The sequence below is a fragment of the Nesoenas mayeri genome (assembly GCF_963082525.1).
Source record: "Nesoenas mayeri genome assembly, chromosome: 1".
Classification (NCBI taxonomy): Eukaryota; Metazoa; Chordata; class Aves; order Columbiformes; family Columbidae; genus Nesoenas; species Nesoenas mayeri.
This window is the reverse complement of record NC_137541.1, coordinates 195158392-195181183: the sequence shown is the minus strand read 5'-3', so window position 1 is coordinate 195181183 and position 22792 is coordinate 195158392. Positions and strand designations below refer to the sequence as shown.

Genomic DNA, 22792 nt, shown 5'->3' with positions numbered 1-22792 from the left:
TTTAAATATATAAACACTGTGGTATGGGAAAAGGAGAGTGGTCTACCTAATCCAAAGCCCTGCATCTGACAGTGGCCTCAGCCAGACAACACTTTGCCTCAACATATGAGAACCTCACTGCTCATCAGTGTGTTCAGTATTATCAACAACCATAGACAAGGACTTCTGTTCCATGCCTGATGTCCGAAAAAAATGAGCTTTTATCTAAGCTGGGAAGTGCTTTCTTTTGTTAATATCTAGCTACACTTCTACAGCAGATCAGAGTTAGATTTTTACCCCTTCTGCTTCTTGTGAGCAAGCAGCTCAGGGCTGTTAGCAGGACCACCTCTGGGACAAAGTGCTCCTGCTTGGGATGTCACTCAGATGAGGCTAAAGCTTGAATTCTGGCTCCTTCAAAGCCAATGAGGCTGCAAATAAGTAAACAGGCAAGCAACTCACTATATGAGGTATTTAAAAGGAAAGGGAAAGTAAGCAGATTCTTGCCTAGCTTTTAAAATAACAGGAAGGCCTGATTTCTTCTGCTAAATAAGAGAGGAAAATGAGCAGAAAGGAAATTCTGAAATCAGAGATCTCTCCAGAGGTAACATGTACATGATATTTTCCAGTTGCTTAATTGTCTGCAGTCTCCTGTGAGTCGTTTTTCAGACATGCTGGTCACCTCTCCCCAGGCCTGCTCCAAGCAATGTGGAATTTGTCATATTTGTCTCTTCTGAGGGGTAAATGAGTGCAGACAGTCTCTAGGACTATGTGCATGCACACAGTGGGCTGAGGACTGAGTTATCATGCAAAATGGCATGAAAAGGGTCACTGGAGGAGAGTCTGTCATCATTAAACCAAGTTACTGCAACAGTAATGGCTAAACAGTGAGGTTTGGTGACTTTCCTTGTCTGGGCTGTAAGGTAGGTGGAAATTTACTAATATTTACGTTTTGGAGAAATTTCTGAAATGCAGCATTCTGAAATGCACAGAGAGAATGAGAGACCAGGCTCTTACAGAGTCCATCTCTAGAGGGCTTATTTAAATGACCTAAATGATAAAAATGCACACTTCTCCTTCAAAAGAACATAACAAACCCACACTATTAAAAGACCTGAAAAGTCCTGGTATGATTCACTATTCAGGCCATGATAAAGCAGCACATCAAGCACAAGCGTAGGAGACAAACCATCTTTTCCTGTAAACTGGTGTAACCTCACTGATTTCAGTGAGGTTCTGGCAAGTTGTTCCACCTGAAAGCTGGTCTGTTAGGATGAGGGGTCCAATCCTGCGGGGCCCACTCTCACCCTGTAAATGTTTCAGCTGTTGCATGGACAGCAGGATCGTCCTCAGTCCTGACCAAAAATGCCACACATCTGCCTTAATTATGCGCCCTAGGACAACCCTTTTCATGTTCCTGGACTGGGTTTGAGAGCACCCACAGCACTAGCGCTCCCCATGACAGGATGAAAAGATACTGAGGTGCTCCCGCAGCATCTGCCTTCCCACTCATTTTTGCAGTGCTGCTGTCAAATCAAAAACGAGGACCCCAGTGCGTGAGTGCCCTGAAATGGTCTTCTTAAGGGCAGGTAGCACTTACACGTGAGTATGGGCTGGCTATTTGGGACAGCAGATGCCACATTCGTGGAGCTGGGGATTTTACACAGATGGGAGCGGTTTAAAAAATATGTGTGAACGTGGTATTTATTTACACTGTGTAAGTGAGAATTAGGGAAGAACCAGCCTTATAGCACGGACTATAAAGAAGAAATAGCCTGGAGCAGCAGAACCATCACACACATTTCTCAAGCTGTTTGGTATTAACCAGGCCTGACCACAGCATATGTTAAAAACCAAAGTTCTTGCTGAGAACCACAAATGAGGCTTCCTTCCGTTTTGTCTGCTTGCATAATTTCAGTGTCCCGTTTACAAAGTGTCCCCATGTTCTTGTTCACTACACAAAGAAATTCCGCCACTGCAAGAGCCAGCCCTGAGCCTAGGACTCACCAAGAGTGGTTTGGGCAGGTTGTCATCCTCACAGATGGTTGTCAGCAAGAGGCCAAATAGCTTCCCAGGAGCAGCAGATGTTGAGGAGAGGGGCGCATTGTCCAAGTGAGTGCCTGGGCCACGCCAAAAAGCCCAGTTTATGATAGATCTTTTCCTTTTAAATGACTTCTGGCTTAAGTCTGGGAAAAGAGAAAGGTGTTTATTAGAAGAAATGCATTTCAATTCTAATTCCAGTATTTGTTTTGCAGTGGTTGCTATGGCTTCAAACGAAAAAAACGTCATGAACTCAACCAACTCTTTGGCATTCGGCTCAGCCTAATCCACCATGCACATACCTGTGTGTGTGGGTAATGTGCTGCCTGACCCAGGCTCCTCGGAGGATCACCAGCATCTGCCCTGCACTGCTGACCACAGGCTCAACACTTACCACTAAGTGCAGGATGGAAAACCTCAGCCTTCTGACTTCACACAGGGCTGGGCTTGCTAAATAACTCATTTACCATCCACAGGTGCAGAACCACAGACATTCTTCAGAGAAAAGTAACACATAACCACCACTGCCCACACCTTGGCGTGCTGTCCAGAGGCATCCTGGTTCCCCTGGCAATGCGGGAGAGCACCTGCTCTCCCCACAAGTAGCACCAGAGAATCAGCTAGTGGGGTGAGATGTTTTCAGACCAGGAAAAGTCACAGCCTTTGCTCTCTTCTCTACAAAATAAATGTACCATTAGTGCCCTCGCTCCAAGCATTTGCTGACCATGGCCTGGGGACAGTGCCTGCCCTTTAATCAACACCTCCCAGATGGCATTTCAGCGTCCTGCTAACACACTGATGGGCTCCGTTTCTCTTCATTTATTTTAATGTATTTCATGAGACAACTAAATTGTATCACTAATTGAAGCTCTTATTTGCAGCGCATAGAGAAGGAAATACTGGTATTAGGATACAAAAAGGGCTTTTTCTTATGACCTTTCTCAGCATCAGCCAGTGTAAGTGCTTCTTAGCAGCACAGGCTATTGTTCAGGGCGTGTTGAGACTGTTTCTGATGGAAGTGCTAACCAGAAAAAAACTTATTCTGTTATATTTTTCCTTTTCTAGATGTTTTCAAAGCCAGTCAGCTTTGATGTAGTAGTTTACCTACCCTGTGCACCTTTCTATTAGCCGGTTCTTCCACCTGGTCAAACATTTTGCTGTCTGCTGTTGTGGAGGGCAGAGGGTAGAAGCAAGGCTTGCAGAAGTAAGGATTGTGGCATATGATATAATACCAGATTTTTCTCTCCTATACTTTACTACACTTGTTTTTTAGCCCAAACAGTGATTTTCTTTATACGTCATTCCATTGTAGATCATGCTGCCTTTGGGAATGGGTGGAAGTCTTTTCATTAGAGGCTTACAGGAAGAAAAGTTACAGTTTAACTCAAAATGTGAACATATGAAAGCTCGTAGAAAAAAATCTTTTAATAAAAAATAATAAGGAGAATATACATTTTAAGCAGTCTAAGGCTTCGTGAAATGTAAGTTTGGCAGTGTCTAAGGCTTTACTTGACACATCACGTTTTGGGAGAACATAACTAACCTAGACCTTTCAAAATGGCTTTTTTTTCCTTTCAGATGAGCTGGATATTAGCACATGAATATGGTTTGCTTCACTTAGAGTTCTATTCACACAATGGAAAATACATATTGGTGTTTTTTCTGGCAACCTTGTAGATCTCAGTGGAAGTAAAAATTAAGAAGAAATGCTATTTTGGAGAACAAGGAATAGCAGAAGTGGAAAAAAAATCCTTAAAACTAGGAAGTTTTCTTAGTCTCTCACTGTTTGCTCTACTCTTAAAAGCCATGGCCCAAACTGACAATGTGAGCAAGGGGTAATTGTGGTTTACTGCAGCTCCCTCCTGGGACAGAAAGGAAATCTTAATCTGTGTTCTTCAACATACCAGGGCAGAACCAAGAAACTGATGTATGGCAATGAAATGCCATGTCACTTACTTACAAAACTAACATTCACTGAATAACAGGAAAACTCATCCTTTTCACATGCCCTTTTCTAAGGGGGTTGAGAAGTCTTAGGGTAAAGAGCAGAGGAGAAGGGGAGGATGTACACTCTCTTTTCTTGAACCTGTGCAGAGTTACAACACTAGAAGCCCAGCCTCCTCTAAGCCAAGACAGATGCCAATTATTGTTCTACAGAAGTACTTACACACAAAAACATCAGGGCCTTGCTCTGGTGATTATTCTAGGCCAGAATCAGAAAAAAAAGCAGTAATTCTTTGGTTGCAGCTCTTGCTCAGAGCTCACAGCAGCCATCTGTTGTGCTCATATTTTACACACAGGGAATTTCTATGCATAGGTAGTGTCCCAGCCATGCAAGTGGCATTTCCTCTTCTTGCAAACTAATCAGAAATTTCTAAATAGAATCTCAGATCTATTTAACAATGTAGAATTCTTTCTGATCAAACCATTGTCAAACAGTTTTAAAAGACCTCCTTTCTCTATTGAGACCAACTTGTTGAAATTTTGCTTTCCCTCTTAATAGATGATGATTGAATAATAATTTGCATTACAGACTAGCCTCTGACAGCAGTCAGTTCTTTCAAGTTAAACTTTAAGCAAATCAGTATTTACAATACTTTTTAGACATGTGCTTACAAACATTACTCAATGGCTATGTTTAACTGGTAGGTGACCATTCCCGTTATGTGCTGAAAGGCTGCAGGAGAGGCAACAGAAACACTCCAGTTCCTCCACACAGTAAATTCTTCTGTACTTTTCTTAACCATCCTGCCAGGACAGCTGACGCAACTACACCACCACAGCTGGTGTCCACACAGCTACTGATTTGACATGATGGCCAGTTGTCAGTCATGCCTGCCTGTCAGCACCTACAATGCTGCCTAACTATGGTGCACGCTGGTACAAGTGGGCAGCTACCCCTTGCTGACTCCAGAAGGGACAGCGTGTCCAGCACAGCGGTATCAGTGCAGAGAAATGATGCAGGGAGGACAGCACAGTATGTGTGGCAGTGAAATGTGGGGTTTACAGCCTCCACTCCCTGCCAATTTGCCCAGTATGTGGCAGTGTGCCTAGTGGTTACCTAACAACCGCACAGATTTTGGCTTGCTGATCTGCAGATGAGCCCAGAGCCAGGCCACAGACCAGGCTTGTGCACAGGTACCCTTTGCGGTTTTCCAAAACCAAAAGAGGTGAGAAGGAGTTAGGAAGAGCATAACAAACAGTGCTGTATGCAAGAAAATCCGGTTTGCAAGCAGCCAGATCTATACATCAGTTTAAAAGGTTTTGTTTGATGAAAGTAGGAAAGGTGAAGGGGCTAAAAGCTGCTTTCTCGCGGTTATCGCAGTCCCTGTGCCTGACTCGCAGGCTGCCCCACGCTTCTGCTGCCCCACAGCCAGCCTGGCCTCCCCTCCTGCGGCTCGCACAGCACCGCTGACAGCACATCTGCATTAGAACTTTACAGGCCTGATTTGCATTTCTATTTTCTCTTGCCAGTCAACGTCAGCTGCCAAGTGAGGCCTGTAAACTTAATTACACCCCTTTGCTAGATTGCCTCATTCTTAAAATATGCCATGAAGTAATATATGATACAAATTAGTGGGGAGGGGGGGATGAAGGAGTGTGGAAAGGAAATTAATTTATATAAAATGCAATCAATTTCCGGAATAATTTGTAATAGACACTGTTATAGCCTCACTATGTTTAATTTCTAAAAACTCTACAAATGGATTCTATTCATATATTGTGGGAGATCTTAGCTGTTGGGGAGTGCACAGGATAACAGTGTGCATATGTTATTTTTACTATTATGTGGTCACTAATGGTGAAGTTGGGTAGAGTTTCTAATTAAGCAGAGTATTCCATTGTGTTAAGGACAACAAAAACACACCACGGGATGCATCCTTGCCCTACAGAGTTTTTGGTCTGATGTCTTTTGTTGTACTCATGAGCAGTGAGCAGCCATCATGTCATTGACAGCAGAGCACAAAACACAGAGCAGGTGCTCATATTTTTTGCAGCATTAAGGCCAAAGGCAGATGAAAATACTACTGTCTCCATTTTACTCAAAAAGAACTGAAATAAAGAAATCATATTTGCTCACTTCATCTAGGTACTCAAGCACATGCCTAGGCTTTGCTGCGTGAGGGTCCCAGTGAGGCAGGTGTGAGTCCTAAGTAGCTGTTAGAGACAAGCGATGCTGACAAATGCTCTGTGGGAATTCTGTGCCGAAGTCAAGCCTTGACTCCTGAACCATAAACCACCCTGCCTTGCTGCAGAGCACGGCAAGCGCCGCAGAGAGCAGCTCAGCTAATAGACTTACAAAAAAAATGCAGGGGAGAGATCTTGTCTTTCTTTTGCTGCTTTTGGAAAAACCATTTGACAGGCAGCTTGTCAAAACGTAACTGCGGAAGATGACACACTTACAACAGCACACTCAAATCAGCGAGAGCTCCACTGCAAAACCCTCCCTGCAGATGGAAGGTACATCTGCATCCTCCTCTTCGCTTTCCACCACCCTCCCCATCCCGGCACGTTTGCTTTCTAGAGCAGAGGCGGTGTATGAGCGATGCTGGGACGTACCGTTCAGCTGCTGGCACACAGCCAGGCGGCTTGGCTTCAGCACAAACTGGCACTGCAGCTCCTGGGGCAGCTGCTCCGTCAAGAAGGACCCCTGAAGCTGCCTGGGGCAGGCACAGTGCTTTGATCCATGGGGCATCGCGTCACGAATGTGGCTCATTTTAATTCCAAAGGGATATTCATGTCCTGTTCAAAGAGAAATCATCATAATCTGCGTTGGATTGACTGGAGACTTGCAAAACTCCATCTGCCTTGGAGGAAAACCAGATTTCGCATGCTGGCCTGCAGCGCTTTCTCTCTCAGTAATCTCAGAATTGATGCTTTTCTGCATATTTATACCAGCACAAATCATACACTGGAAGATATGGAGTTACTATGTTCAGTGTAGTTAAAGAGACATGAAAGTAAAATCAGGCCTACTACAGCTGCATTGCATAAAAGCCCATCAGAAAAAGAACAAGTTGCAATTTCTAAATTCAATGTTTTCTGCTTTCCTTGTGACACTGGATGTTTAGGTATCAGTTGCTCATATGGTTCTGGTAAGAAACGAGATTTTGGGAGCAGTCACCTATCAAATTTTTGCTGAGCATGCAAAACTGAAAAATACAGCGTGAAAGTGACCTTCCCTCCCTCTCCATGCAACAGCCATCAGCTCAGTCAAACAAGACACAATTACAGTTCCTGTCTGAGGCCGAAACAGGAAGGAAACATTAATCACAGGGCTAATGCAAATGAGCTCTGCTCGGCATTAACCAGCATCTTTGGGGACTACACAGAGGCAATTCATTTCTGGAGGAGCTTTCAAAAATGCCACCTGGAAGATATTTTTTGGATTTATCTGAAGACCTGGCAGTTGAAATATATTTAATGTGGGTGCAATGTTAAGACATTTTACTTAGCTTGCACTTAGACTTGAACACTGATAGTGGAAGAGATGTTATTTGAGATTATAGGCAGTGCGAAGCTGAAGCACCATTGAACTCTGCTTCCGATGTCTACCTATGATAAAAGTTGGCTTCATCTAATAAGCCCTGGCATAAATATGAAGAACAGCAACAGTTTTATATCAGATTCTTCTTTTCTAAGGATTGCAACTTGAATTTGTGGTGAGAGAGTGTCAGTCAATTAGAAAGGCCTTTCCCATTTCTGAATTCTCTGGTTCTATGTTTAAAGCCACGGCTATGATTTTATCTGAAGAAACCACATGGAGAGTTGCAAAGACAAAGTCTGGTGTGTTTCAAAGACAAAGGAGTTTGCTCTGTCTATAAGGTGCACAATTTAGACATTTTATAAATATTAATGTTATCTGACTCCAGCAAAGCATTTTTAGCTAAGGCTGCTTTAAGAAGGAATGCTAAGATTTACTGTGGTTAGATTTGCAGAAGGAAAACAGAAAATCCACAATTTTTTCTTGTTCTAATCATCTGTGAACTCATATAGCACAAGTAATGCTGGACTTCTACAGGGAAAGGTTCTTAATAACAGAGAGGGATTTGTTCTCAGTGAATCATGGGCCAAAATCAAATCACTCCATCCAATCACTTCTGAGCTTTGGGTTGATTCCTGGGGATGAAATGTTTCAGAAAGCACTTCAGAAAGTGAATAAGCAATAATTTGCTTGTAATCAGAGGGGAGCTGTCAGCCAGCAAGAGAAACACAGGATTGTAAAGGACCTCTTGAATCAGTTAACTTGTGTTGTGGAAGAACAGAACATTTCTCAAAACTCTGCTGAGTTTTGCTGAGGGGGCAGTAAACAATGCTATGGAAGAAATATGGTAAAGCTGGACCAGCTCCAGGAGAGGAGGTGAGTGGAGGGCTGACTGTAGAAAGACTGAGGCTCGTGCAGCAAAATTGGGGCAGAAATAAATGAGCGTTTTCCAACCTCTTTGTGACACAAACAAACAATTGCTCTTCAAAACAAAGGATCTGACTAGCTCCCCAAATAAGCAAACTTGCGTGACAGGGAAGTAAGAAAAAAAAAAACAGGAAAAACCAAACCAAAACAAAAGAGGAAACTGCATTTTAGTCTTCTCTGTATTTTTTGCTTCCTTCAGCATTAAAGACTGAGTGAATGTTGAAAAACAAAAAATGTCAAGAACTTACCAATAAGAGGGTAAGGAGCATCTTCTCTTCCTGAAATCACCCACAGCTTATAGTCTTTCTCAGAGCCCTTTAAAACCAAAATTAAGAATAAGCTTGCCAGCCGTTAAGAACAGGTTCATGTTAGGCTTCTCACAATATACGGATAATCTGCACCTTGCCTTTACTTCTGCAGTGCACCAATTTGCCACCAGGAAAGCTTCTAAGGGAGTGGAGCATCTCCTGTATGAGGAAAGGCTGAGGGAGCTGGGTCTCTTTAGCTTGGAGAAGACTGAGGGGTAACCCCACTGATGTTTATAAAAATGTAAAGGGTGAGTGTCACGAGGATGGAGCCAGGCTCTTCTCTGTGACAACCAATGGTAAGACAAGGGACAGTGAGCACAAACTGGAACACAAGAGGTTCCACTTAAATTTGAGAAGAAACTTCTTCTCAGTGAGGGTGACAGACACTGGAACAGGCTGCCCAGGGGGGTTGTGGAGTCTCCTTCTCTGGAGACATTCAAAACCCACCTGGACACATTCCTGTGTAACCTCATCTGGGTGTTCCTGCTGTGGCAAGGGGATTGGACTAGATGATCTTTCGAGGTCCCTTCCAATCCAAAACATTCTGTGATTCTGGGATTCTGTGTGTCTGTTATGTGCAATGTGGTTTGTGTGACCAGGGTCCAGCTCTGAGCTATGAGAGGGGCTGGAGCCTGTCATTTCTGAAGGAAAAGGAGATTTGCCCCAGTTCTTTCACTGCTCCTGGAAGCAGAGGGATGGAGGTTACAGTCTGCCAGGACCCAGAATTGCTTTTGGGGTCAAACCAAGATGCTACCCATGCCAGACAGCCTTGCCATGTGGCTGAGTCAGTCCCTGGCCTGCGTGCCTCCCACTCGCAGGAGGACGGACATGAGGCAGCCCCCAGATTGGAAGGGACCTCCAGCCCCAGGTGCTGCTCCTGTCCCCCAGAATGTCTGTGTCCCGCTTTTCCCCAACGGTGCTGAGCAGCACCCAGTCCCATGGAGAGACAGGTCTGATCCCACAGAGGGATTACAGGTAAGCAGCGCGAAGTGGAGGCCGTGGGCAGAGCATGTGGCAGACGGCGGGCAGCTGGTGCAAGCAAAGGTGACCCTTCAGCTCCGTCCTGAGTACCAGGGTAATCGCATCCTCTGGGACATGCTCTGGCAGCATAGGCAACCTCAGCCTCACACCTCAGATATCTGCTCCACCATCTCCCCACCTACGGAGCTCAGGCTCACCAGCCGACAGTATCCCATGCCCTGAGCAGGAGCACCTTCATAGAATCATAGTACCACAGAACTGTTTTGGTTGGAAAAGACCTTTGAGATCATCAAGTCCAACTATTATCCTAGCACTACCAAGTCCACCTCTAACCCATGTCCCTAAGAACCTCATCTACGTGTCTTTCAAGTACATCCAGGGATGGTGACTCAACCACTTCCCTGGGCAGCCTGTTCCAACACCTGACAACCCTTTCTGTGAAGAAACTGGTTCTAATATCCAATCTAAACCTCCCCTGGCACAACTTGAGGCCATTTCCCCTCATCCTATCACTTGTTACTTGGGAGAAGAGACCAACACCCTCCATGCTACACCCTCCTTTCAGGTAGTTGTAGACAGTGATAAGGTCTCTCCTCAGCCTCCTTTTCTCCAGGCTGAACAGTTCCTTCAGCTGCTCCTTATCACACTTGTGCTCCAGACCCCTCACCAGCTTTGTTGCCCTTCTCTGAACTCTCTCCAGCACCTCAATGTCTTTCCTGTGCTGAGGGGCCCAAAACTGAACACAGGATTCGAGGTGCAGCCTCACCAGTGCTGAGTACAGGGGGACGATCACTGCCCTGGTCCTGCTGGCCACACTATTCCTGATGCAAGCCAGGATGCTGTTGGCCTTTTTGGCCACCTGGGCACACTGCTGGCTCATGTTCAGCCAGTTGTTGACCAGCATTCCCAGATCCTTTTCCACCAGGCACTTTCCAGCCACTCTTCCCCGAGCCTGTAGCGCTGCCTGGGGTTGTTGTGACCCAAGTGTAGGACCGGGCTCTTGGCCTTGTTGAATCTCATACAACTGACCTCAGCCCAATGATCCAGCTGGTCCAGATCCCTCTGTATGGCCTTCCTACCCTCCAGCAGATCAACACTCCCACCCAACTTGATGTCATCTGCAAACTTACTGAGGGTGCATTCAACTCCCTTATCCAGATCACTGATAAAGACATTAAATAGAACTGGCCTCAAGAGGCCTGATTCGCCTGAGACCTGAGCCCATACTGATGATGCCAAAGTGAGGATGGCACCCAAGGGGCTCCTGGCACTCAGCACTGCCCCAAAATCTCCTCATAGGGTTGTTGTTGGCCCTTTTGTGCAGCTCTTTTGTGTGGAAGGGCTTGGGAGAACCAGATAGTACTTTAAGACTGCTGAGCATTCTTTTAAAATTGACAGTGGAGAGGATAAATTTACATCAAAGGAGACAATTTCCAGAGGATTGGAGAATGTGAACATCTTTGGGAAAAGCTGTGTAAAACTGCTGATTTGAAAGCAAATTCTAAATATTGCCTTTAGCATAAATATACATGTCAATATTGCAGTTTAGCTGAAGAACAGTACATTTTTTTCAGATATGACGGTGAGACAATAGAGATAAAAAGAATGACATTTAATATAAACCATTCTCAGGACAAGAAGTAATAGCAAGGATAATACACCGTATGAAAAGCAATCTGTTACACCTTAAATCCCTTTTCAGTGACACTACTAATCAGGATAATGAAAGTCTCAAAGTTTTCTGGCTACAAAAGGTGATAAATACCTCATGATAGTATTTATTTGGCTTTAAAATGAAATCCTACTCTTTTTAAAGCAGATTTGCCTACTACCCTGCATTGTCTGGACCTTCATCCAGTGTTTCCAAAGCTCTTGAAACTCTTCCTACTTGCTGCACGCAGCTGGTGTAATGCTGATACACCCAATAAAGCCTTCGCAGTTTGCTCTCTGACTGACAGAGCTTTCTGGCCCATATTAGCACTGCTGTTAAGTTAGCTAGCAGGGGCCAGAAGGAAAATAAATAGGCTTTGGAGACATCCCTGGTGCCTTAGGGCAAGCAGCCAGGAGCAAATAAATACAGCTGAGGAGCACAAGAAAGGCTATTTACTTTTCCTTTTAAATATATATATGAAAGGGTTCGTTGCTGTGAAGGGGAAGCAGGGGAAAGGGAAGAGCTAGCAAGCACAGTTTCGGGAGGCAGACTGCTCATCTCTCGATTGCAAATGTTGCCCTTTATGGGCTTTATGAGGCCATTTGTCTGTATAAATGTGACTGTCCCAGAAAAATCAGCAAGTGTGCTTACAGAGCCGGGAAACCCAAGGCCCTTCTTTCTGCCCCACTTGGTAATTTGGAACAGATGATCAATGCCGTTTTGCACGAACTAGTTGTCATTTTACCAGACAAACCACAGAGAGAAAAACTCTGATGCGTTAAACCAGAGTGAACTCAGCCAAAGTAATAGCCCCATTAATCACACAACATGTGAAATGTAGTTTCTATAATTGCCATTGAAAAGTCATAGAGGTCCTTTCAAGTGGTTCTTTCTGGACATAAATAAAAAACCTTGAGACAGCATATAAAGCAAAGCTTCCTCACAGTCAGAACAATCCTAAGAGGGGCTTGGCTACAGCTTAATTTATTTAGCTTGTTTGATTTTATTGCTCCTCTTACGATATGCCTCTAATGAAAAAGGCTTTATTCTATGAAGATGCGGTGAAAAAATGTGGAAAATAATTCTGCAGGCAAGATTTTACATCTTTCAGATGGCTTTCATTCGTTTTCCACTAAAAATGAAAATGTAAAGTTGAGGAAAGTGTTGATTGTCATACATACAAAAGAACACAAAGTGAAAACCTAATCAGCTCCTCTTCTGCTCATGTCAAACAAAATAGTCTCTTCCAACAATACCATTTTCCTGTTTTTTCTGCACACAAAATGAGGAAGTGCAAATGACACACATAAAAGGACATGAACCTATTGAAGACAGTAGAGGAGGAGGGCCACAAAGATGGCCAGAGGGCTGGGGCACCTCTCCTGTGATGGCAGGCTGAGTTGGGCTTGTTCAGCCTGGAGAAGGCTCCAGGTAGACCTTACAGCAGCGTTCTAGTACCTAAAAGGGACCTAAAAGAAAGCTGGAGAAGGACTTTTTACAAGGGCATGTGGTGACAGAACAAGGGGTAATAGCTTTAAACTGAAAGAGGGGAGATTTAGATTAGATATTATATAAGGAAGAAATTCTTCCCCATGAGGGTGGTGAGGCACTGGAACAGGCTGCCCAGAGAAGCTGTGGATGCCTCATCCCTGTAAGTGTTCAAGACTGGGTTGGATGGGGCTTTGAGCAACCTGGTTTAGTGGAAGGTGTCCCTGCCCATGGAAGAGGGGTTGGAACTGTATGATCTGTAAGGTCCCTTGGAACTCAAACTCAAACTCAAACTATCGTAAAATGGTTAAAAATGAAACACATAATAGTAAAGACTTGCAGCTGTAATATAGCACAATCTCTCGATTTTTGGTGAAGACTGTAGTAGACAATGAGATGGATTGTAACTTACATCCTAACTTCTCCACCTTACAGTTCTTCTATCAACTCCAGAGCCACTTTATATATATATTTATATATATATATATATATATATAAACTGCTGGATTCTGAGCTCAGGCCCAAGCCATAGCCTTGGTGTAAATAGGATGTCTGAGTCATAACAAGACAGATAGAAATTACTGTACCTAGGAAATACCAAACTAGCAGAATAGGCCCCTGGATCGATTAAAAGCCTGTATAAATTAGAGATAATGAATGCTAGGGAAGGCCAATTCTGAAGGGGCATTTGGTCATATTTGACTCTTCATAATGAAGGCTGTGGTACAAAGGGACTTGTCAGATTCCACACGATGAGATCAGTATATACATCAAGACTAAGACATTTTAAAACAACCTTGTTACTCATGCAGCAGACTGACAGGCCAGTTAAAAAGCTGTCATCCAGGAGCTTCTGTGACCATGGGTGTTTGTTGGAGCCACATTGTGATACAATGAGAAAAACAGAATATGGGACCCAGAATTCTTGTCCCTTGCACTGATTCATTAACACACCTGAGGTACTACCTTGTCCGGTTTAGAGCAAAGGGAGCCAGATCAGGCAGTACTTGGTCTACTAGGAATCGCTGCATTTACTTGCTGCACTATCCTGCATTATCGTAAGTCCTGTAAAGTCTTTTTCCAAAACAGTTTCAGGACATTGCTTAAATTGGGTGCATTCAGATTCTGTGCAATCACTCAGTTACATTCATATCTCACATGACACTGAAGGTCCACAGATATTTAGAGTATCTGATCTGGACACCTGAGAGCAGTGCTTGTATTTGTAATCTTGGGACACAGCTGAATGGGCATGTTTGCACATTTTGAAACCAACTAACAAGCATGTCAGTAGGTTTCCTGTTCACAGTGAAGGATGCAATAGGAGCTGTCTCAAACTCTCACTTCTTGTGTCAAGGTATCTCCTCTTAGGCATGAGGAAAAAGGATTTTAAAAAGCGTTTCAAACATGATCACAGAATCACAGAATCGACTGGGCTGGAAAAGACCTCAGAGATCATCAAGTCCAACCCTTGGTGCAACTCTAGTCCGTTTATTAGATCATGGCACTAAGTGCCATGTCCAATCTGAGTTTAAAAACCTCCAGGGATGGCGAGTCCACCACCTCCCTGGGCAGGCCGTTCCAATGCCTGACCACTCTCTCTGTAAAGAATTTCTTTCTAATATCCAGCCTAAATTTCCCCTGGCAGAGTTTAAGCTCATGCCCCCTTGTCCTATTGCTGACTGCCTGGGAGAAGAGACCAATCCCCACCTGCCTATAACTTCCCTTCAGGTAGTTATAGAGCGTGATGAGGTCACCTCTAAGCCTCCTCTTCTCCAGATTAAACAAGCCCAGCTCCCTCAGCCTCTCCCCATAGGTCTTATGTTCATGTCCCTTCACCAGTCGTGTTGCTCTTCTCTGGACCCGCTCCAGCACTTCAGTGTCTTTCCTGAACTGAGGGGCCCAGAACTGAACACAATACTCCAGGTGTGGCCTCACCAATGCAGAGTACAGGGGAAGGATCACTGCCCTTGTCCTGCTGACCACGCTATTTTTGATACAGGACAGGATACCGTTGGCCTTCTTGGCCACCTGGGCACACTGATGGCTCATGTTGAGCTTCCTGTCAATTAGTACCCCCCAGGTCCCTTTCTGTCTGACTACTCTCCAGTCACTCTGCACCCAGCCTGGAGCGCTGCAGGGGGTTGTTGTGATCAAAGTGCAGCACCCGGCACTTGGCCTTATTGAACTTCATCCCACTGGAATCAGCCCATTTTTCCAGTCTATCCAGATCCCTCTGCAGAGCCCTCCTGCCTTCCAGCAGGTCGACACTCCCTCCCAACTTGGTGTCATCAGCAAATTTGCTGATGACGGTCTCAATCCCCTCATCTAAATCGTCAATAAAGATGTTAAACAGGACTGGACCCAACACTGACCCCTGGGGAACACCACTAGTGACTGGCCGCCAGCTGGATGCAGCCCCATTCACCAGCACTCTCTGGGCCCGGCCCTCCAGCCAGTTCTTAACCCAGCGTAGAGTGCACTTGTCCAAGCCACGGGCTACCAGCTTTTGCAGGAGTATATTATGGGAGACAGTGTCGAAGGCCTTGCTGAAGTCCAGATGGATCCCTTCCAGGGACAACAGACTTTATTCAAAACTTTTAAGGCACTTGATGATCTCTGGAGGTCTACATATTAACTAAGCACTGTTGCTTCATTTCACCAACACTGAATTGCTATGATAAAGTATTTAATTAATGTTCATATCCTAAAACTTGGAAAAAGTGCAAGAGAAGATTTGATTATTAAAATGACTACAAAAAGACTCATTAAAACTGGTGCAAGGACTCACGTTAATTCCCAGCTGCTGCAGGGCCATGAGAATTACATCGTTTGCTGTATCAACATTGCTTACACTTAGGGTTTTTGACTGTGAACAGAAAAAAAGGGAAGGAGAAAGTAGGATTAAAAATCTGGATTTGCAAAGAGTATCTGAAGTACAACAGCTCTGCATAAGTCATTGTTGAAAAATAATGTTAAAATTTTACTTGATGAGTTAGTTATACTACACAAATAAAGACCCAGCTGAGACCAAGGTTTGACTCCTCTGCTTCATCACACACTTTCTGGTTTTGCTCCCCACTTCCCCAACAGCTCCATCAGATGGAAGAGTGCCCTGACTACTGGGAACAAGACCTCCACATTAAAATATGAAAAAGGACACAACCACTACCTGCACTTTAGACACCGCAGGAGGGAAACAATGGCTTTATTAATTTAAAAGCATACAAGTTTCCTTTGAAAAAATTGAGCTTTTCAGTAAGAGGTTCTCGTTCCCCTTGTTAATAATTTCTGTCCTTTTCTATTGAAGATTTAACTGGTAAGGAAATACTACACACAGGCTGTTCATCTCTATATCCTTTGCCACTTTCTGTATAGACTTCTCAAAGCTAGATTTAGCTTAATACCAGAACCACTTCCTGTCAGTAATCTTTCATCCAGTTAAAATGCTACCTCTCCGGCATTCTCCAGAACCTGCTGATCAGCGGTATGGAGAAGTATGGTTCTGCAGAAACACCACTTTATAAATAGCTACGGTGAGCAACACGAAGTGCCGAGCTTGGTGTTGGAGGCAGCGTGGCTCTCCGCAAGGCAGCCCTTTCGCAGTGAGACTCCAGTGCCTTCTGCCCAGCACCAGCATCACTCCCGCACAGCTGGGCGATGCTCTGTACCTCTGCACTATGGCTTGCTCTTATGCAGGGCAGCACATTTCAAACACACCAGGATTAATGACTCCATCCTCAGCCCCACTGGGATGCGGCAGCACTGCTGCCATCACCTTGCAGAGGCAAAAACAAGTGGGGAGAGTGTGTCCACAGTGGCTTTTGCTTGCACCATCACACCCATGCTGGTCTCACTTCCAAGCCGACAGGCAGCTCCCACACATCAAGCACGGGTTACTCAGCCCTCTTCAGAGGCATGCTAGTTTGGCTCTGATAACAAGACTACACAGCTTTCAGATTGCAGCTGGTTTGTGGCCAGCCGAAAGCCCTGGCAGAACAAATGCGTGCCCGCTGCAACAAACCGCCCAGGCGTATCCAATGGCCCAAAGAAGGGAAGGTGGCAGAGCTGGGATGTAAATGTTCATTGCCAGTCCCAAGACAGTTTGCTATATACCCTGCTGCCCTGTGTAGCGTATCAATGTTATACTGGCTATAGGATGTTCAGGTGAAACAACCCCCTGACATTCTGCATTTAGAAAGGATCTGAGCTGTACGTTTGTGTAAGTCCCTGACGATAACAAGCTGCCATGGCAATCAAAGGAAAGTAGTGAGAATACTGTATTATCTTGCTTCAGGACATATCTGAATGCTCATACCATAAAAAATTTAACATTTGCCTGAAGCAATGACATCTGGCTCTCAGGAGTAGGTCAGCACATTTGCATAAGTTTTTGCTCTTGGCTAGAATATAATAAAATGGTGCATGCCTTGTGTTCAGCCTTCCTACCCTCCAAAAATGGAATAATTCTTGGACATCTCCAGCTGCTGTAGCATGAGGACCACAGTGCCATAAGAACTATTTGCATCATAAAGTTTCCATCTGCTCCTCCTCTGCTGTATTACTGATAATAGCTAGACTACAATGTGCTGTTTCTAGGACTGTCAAGATCAAGAAACTACATTTGGCACACGAGCTAATTATAGCTAAGGAGAAAAGACATTAAATAAACAAACAAACAACGATAGAACAACAAACCCTGGTACAGGAGTGCAACACCTGAGCACATAAATGATTTATAGACATCTACATCTGAGCACACTTTGATCTGCAGTTCTGCATTTGAACTATCACAATCATTGTTTATTAACATTTGTCTTAGCAACCTGGCAATTTTAACTATTGTTTACCTTAAAAACTATTTTCTGAAAAAAGGCAGACTACTTTATGCTTACATCTATGCAAAACCAGAATTCTAAGTGTAGATTCACTGTTGGGAAAAGACCTCCAATGAAGTCTAACTTCTGTGAAAATTTATCGTGTCCTTGCAAATACTCTTTAGGCTTCTGAGCATGAAATACAGATCTCACAAGCACAGCTAGAAAGAAAGGACACATACATGAGAAGCAGGGGAAGAATGGATGGATTATCACTGACTCGTAGGATATCTCTAGGGAACTGGCTACATAAAGGAATTTAGTTAAAATTGGTTAAAAAAGGACTTAGTAAAAAAGGTGCAAATCACCCTGTAGATGACCTTTCTTTGGCAATTTACCTTGTGCCTATAAATTTACCAGCATCGGCTAGCTGATGAAAAACATGCTTAAGGCAATTTCAGGGTGTTCATATACACAGCTTTACTGACTTACAATCATTATAAACAATAAAACACATTGCAGCTTTACAGAATTGAATGAAGGCAGCTGTGGGTTTAGATCAGTTTTACAAGCAAAAAAGGGTACATTGTACTGGGCATTTCTGAAGATGCTTATACATAAGTTCCGCTAGACGTGTTTCTTGGGACTTCACACTATATAGTCTTTAGATTGCATGCCAGAACCAGTATTTCTTACCAAGCACACTGTCTTTAAAAAGGAACTCATGTATCAAACACAGGAAACAAACATTCCAGGGCTGCATATGCCAAGTCTTTTAAAGGGGCTGTATCCTTAAAGAAGGCTGCAAACCAAAGGAACCCTCTCAATAACCAAAGGATTGACAGGTGACTAGCATGCATAGGTGATGTGGATTTAGACGCCCGTTTAGCTCAAGAGCACTTACATATGCACATGTTCCCACGTCCTTTGCAATTATCTTCAGAGGAATGCTTTTAGGATAGTCTTTTTCCTTCTCTTCTCTTATTCGACTGACAAAACAAGTACAAAACAAGTAAATTTTTAATATCGCCAACATAAATAGCAAGAAGGAGATTTAAATAGCAATCAAGTGGTAATTGGATAAGAAGCAGATTGTTTGCAGAAGTACTGCAGTAGAAAGATCTCTGAGGACAAGAAAGCATCCAGCAGTATCTGAAAGGGATGCTGAATGCAGCTCCCAGTAATGCCCTATTGTATTAAAGTTCATTGTAGGAATCAGTGTAAGCAGCAGAGAACCTGGATTTAAAAACTCAAGCTAAAACTCCCCATCATTGTGATGCCTCAGTCTGCACTACAGGTTCTTACTGGAATCCATTGCATTCCATTGTACAGACCCATTCAAAGGGCTGAACAGAAGAAAGAATGAGAAATTATCCACAACAAGGATGATTTAAACAACCCCAGGAACTCTGAGGAATCAAATAAAGACACAAACCTCAGCCAGCAGAAGTAGGTGACCAGAAAACAAAGCCACCACTAGTAGTTTTCTATCTGAATGCTGACTGAAATAAGACAGCTCTATTTATACAAACCCTCCCACCATACCCTCCAGCTTGGGGTACATTTTGTAAGACCAAAATACAGCCAGCCATGAGCAGCAGAGTGGTTAGAGCAGAGGTTCCTGAGCTGGGCTTGCTTAGATGCCATCACTATGGAAAGAGCCGCAGGCTCAACTAGAACAATGGTGGCAGAGGCTCCTATAACTTTGCGGGGAAGGGACCACGTGTGATACGAATTGCTCCAATTTTGTGCTGAGCCACGTTCAGGCACAGGGAAGTGTTTCCCTCCTTGCGTAGTGATCGTTGCACATGCATCTTCTGTAGGGAGAAGACATGAGATTTTTTTTCTTAATATCACTTTGAAAGAGCTTATCTATCATAATGGCATAGGCAACACAGCTTGGGAATCACTGCTCTAGATGACTGGGACTTTTTTCAGTATCTTCAAATATTGTATAGTAAAGTACCTTTGCAAAAAAGACAACCATGTTTCCTTTTGCTCTGCAGACCTGCAAGAATTATAGAAAAACAGGGATAAATCAGCCATCATTCTAACGCCCTTCTACAAACCACGGTGGAACGGACGGCTTCTTGGTCACAATTTCCATAAATACCAGCAAAAACAAAAAGGTTTTTCCAGATTTGAATGAAAAATCTGTTTCCCTGTAAAATCAGTTGAAAAGCCTGTTGCAGAGAACAAAAGTCCCAGTTACCAGTTTTTGTCACAGATGCTAAAGCTTGGCCAGTGAATTCAGTAGGAAATGGGTTGTGTTCTTAAAATGATGTCCAAACAGAAGTGGCGGGCACTTTAAAATAAGAGCTTAATTCAACAGTTTGAAGTATTTCCTCAGGTATATAGACTTCTTTCTGCTTTCACTGTTCTAATTCTCTTCTTATTTATTACTTGGTTTATCACCACATCACAAAGTACACATAAACCACAATGAAAAAATGTCCCATTGTACTTAGTAGGGTTTAACTTTGGACATTTTAAGGCTTATCTCATTTATCTTTATCTCTTTCAAGTATACAAAACTGTCCAGTTGAATGTATTAAACTCCTGGGCAGCCTGTTCCAGTGTCTGTCACCCTCACTGAGAAGAAGTTTCTTCTTATATTTAAGTGGAACCTCCTGTGTTCCAGTTTGTACTCAATTAATAAAAGGATAGTGCAAGGAAGGAAACTACCACAATTTTTCTTCAAATTCCTCTATTTAAATCCTGTCCCAGATGGAGTCACTGCTATTCCCACTGCCTCTTCTCTAAATCAAATTCTTCACATTTTCAGAGCAGGCATTTAGGGAGCTAGAAACCTACAGAAAGATGTTGTGAGGGGAATGTACTTTATAAACATTAATAACATGATTCTGCTTTGGCTGCTTCAGTTCTTTCAGATATGCATCTGCGGATTCATGTGTGGTGTTTTAGATTTTTCTGTATCTCTCCAGACAAAGTAATTTCCCTTCTATAAAATCTCTGACTCTGTTTTGATTGAAGCAATAGTTTTCCTATCCAGCTGCTTTCTGATAGCTATAAAGGATCACATACTGTCTCTAGATCAAAGCTCGTGTTTATTGGTAAGAGTTCAATTGAGAATCAATAGAAAATTTCAGTTTGTTTCTGGACTATTAACTGAAAAAAAACCATACACAGCACAACCAGCTCAATAGAGAGCAGTCTGCATGCAGCATTCTCTTTGGATAAGGACAATGTGACATACAAATTTAGCTGCATGTGTCAGCTTTTGCTCCCTGTTGGTAAAGAGGAAAATGCATTTTCCAAGACCCAGACAAATCACTGTGGCTGAGCAGCTGGGATTTCAGGGGGGCGGTGCCCTCCCTTCTCCAAAGTGACGACAGAGCCCTCCTGCTGAGACTAAAATTAGCCTAATCACTGAAATTAGCCCTTATGTGTCCTACAGTCAACGCTGCAAAGACAGACCAAAAATCTTTCTCTCTATTAAAATTCAGAGATTCTGCTTTAAGAGGAATTTTGACATTTTCTCTGGCACAACTAAATTGAAAAGAGAAACAGGACAAGGTCGGTATTTCACCGTATGTTTCCTGCTACTACGACTACAAGCTCTTCTGTTTAAAAGAGTCCTACCAGAGTCTCTTTGATCCCCTCATTAGCTGGGCTGTTTGCTATTTGTAGTTCATCTTATTAATTAGCCAAGGTGTTTGTCAAGTTATATCCCCCAAAAAAAAAGAAAGAATTTCCACTAGGCAAGTTTGCAGCACACACAGTGCTTTGCCAAATCACATATTTTTGCAAATTTTTAAGTGATAAGTGAGTATCACTGCCACATTTGCAGAGAGATAGAAGACGAGGCATGAGGGTGACTTGCTCACAGCAGTAGAAGGAATTGGTTTAAGAATCAGCAAGTTCCTGCTCCCACATTCACTGGTGCTGAAATGAATCCACCATAGACTTGTTACCTATCAGACTAAAAACATTTAAGTAACTTGCTAAATAAAACATATCTCAGTTCTTACCTGAAATTTGCCACACAGTTTGTGGTGGGCCAGCCCAAAACAAAGGACCTCTCCGGGTCTGTGCTGCCTTCACAGACTTCTTCTGTACAAAATGCTGTCCACATCTCACAGAGACGTGCTTGGTACTTCAGTTTGAAATGAGAGTGTGACCTGCGGGCAGAAATTCACAGGTATGTCACACACACGAATGGATAGCAAGGCAGGTTAAACGTCTCAGTTTCTTCTTCCTTCAGGCACATGTGAAGTTTGCACTGGAACTGGTGTCAGAAGCACTTCCGCTTTAATTAAAGAAAATAACGTTTTATTTGGTTGCGTATAGAAATATATCAATTTTTCATCTAAATGGCATTAATGGATATCTTATATGTGGGATAAATAGGTTGCTTGTGGCATCTCTGGACATCACCCTTCTCGCATGAGAACTGCAAATATCTAGAGCCCCCTGCAAATTTCACCAGGAGGCCAAGATTGCCACTTGTGTTGGACTCTTCTTTCAAGGACTTTAATGCCATTGAGGAGTCTACAGCATAGCTAGATTTCTTAGCTCCAGGGTCAACAACTGTGGTGAGTTTCAGTAGTGACAGCTAGGCCAGAGCAAATGAAGCAATTCTGAAGAAAGAACAAGCAGAAAACTGCCGTTTGTGTTAACTACAGCACAGGTCACATCCAGACTCTATGAACTGGCTGCAAGGTACCTATAGGCCCACACCCCTTGGAGAATGAGCCAGGACTTGGTGCATTCTCAAAATATGTACTCATCTACAAGGAAGACACATAAGTTCCCCATTTTTTAAAAAAATTGGCCCTTCCTGTATTTTACCTTACTAAACATTAGAGTACAGTGAAAGTCAAGCTTACAGACTTTCACTCTTTTATTTCAACTCTTTACTTCCACTTAATTTCTCATGATCAGTCTCCTTCCTTTGTAGGATCGGTGGGCACCAGTGCTATGGGAGCAACAAGTGAAATCTCACAGAGTCAGTCCAGCTCCGTAGCACTGCAACAGCCACTCACTGCAGGACAGGCCTTGCAGATGGAATTACCTGAGCTACGGTTCTCCTGGGCCAGCGGGGAAAAGCGTCTCCTCCCTGAAAACATTGTGCCCTCCTAATCCAAGGACTGCAAGC

General features: G+C 43.5%; 1 protein-coding gene across 1 annotated transcript in view; it reads right to left on the bottom strand.

The window, feature by feature from the left end:
- Positions 1-22792, bottom strand: part of ARHGAP20 (Rho GTPase activating protein 20) — a gene marked incomplete at both ends in the record, with an annotated part of 63947 nt that overhangs the window by 6411 nt on the left and 34744 nt on the right. The window contains 7 exons of the mRNA XM_080353269.1: positions 1984-2162; positions 6577-6759; positions 8677-8743; positions 15648-15725; positions 18578-18662; positions 19640-19681; positions 21666-21815. Coding sequence (XP_080209395.1) covers positions 1984-2162; positions 6577-6759; positions 8677-8743; positions 15648-15725; positions 18578-18662; positions 19640-19681; positions 21666-21815 — 784 coding nt within the window. The remainder of the gene's footprint in view (positions 1-1983; positions 2163-6576; positions 6760-8676; positions 8744-15647; positions 15726-18577; positions 18663-19639; positions 19682-21665; positions 21816-22792) is intronic.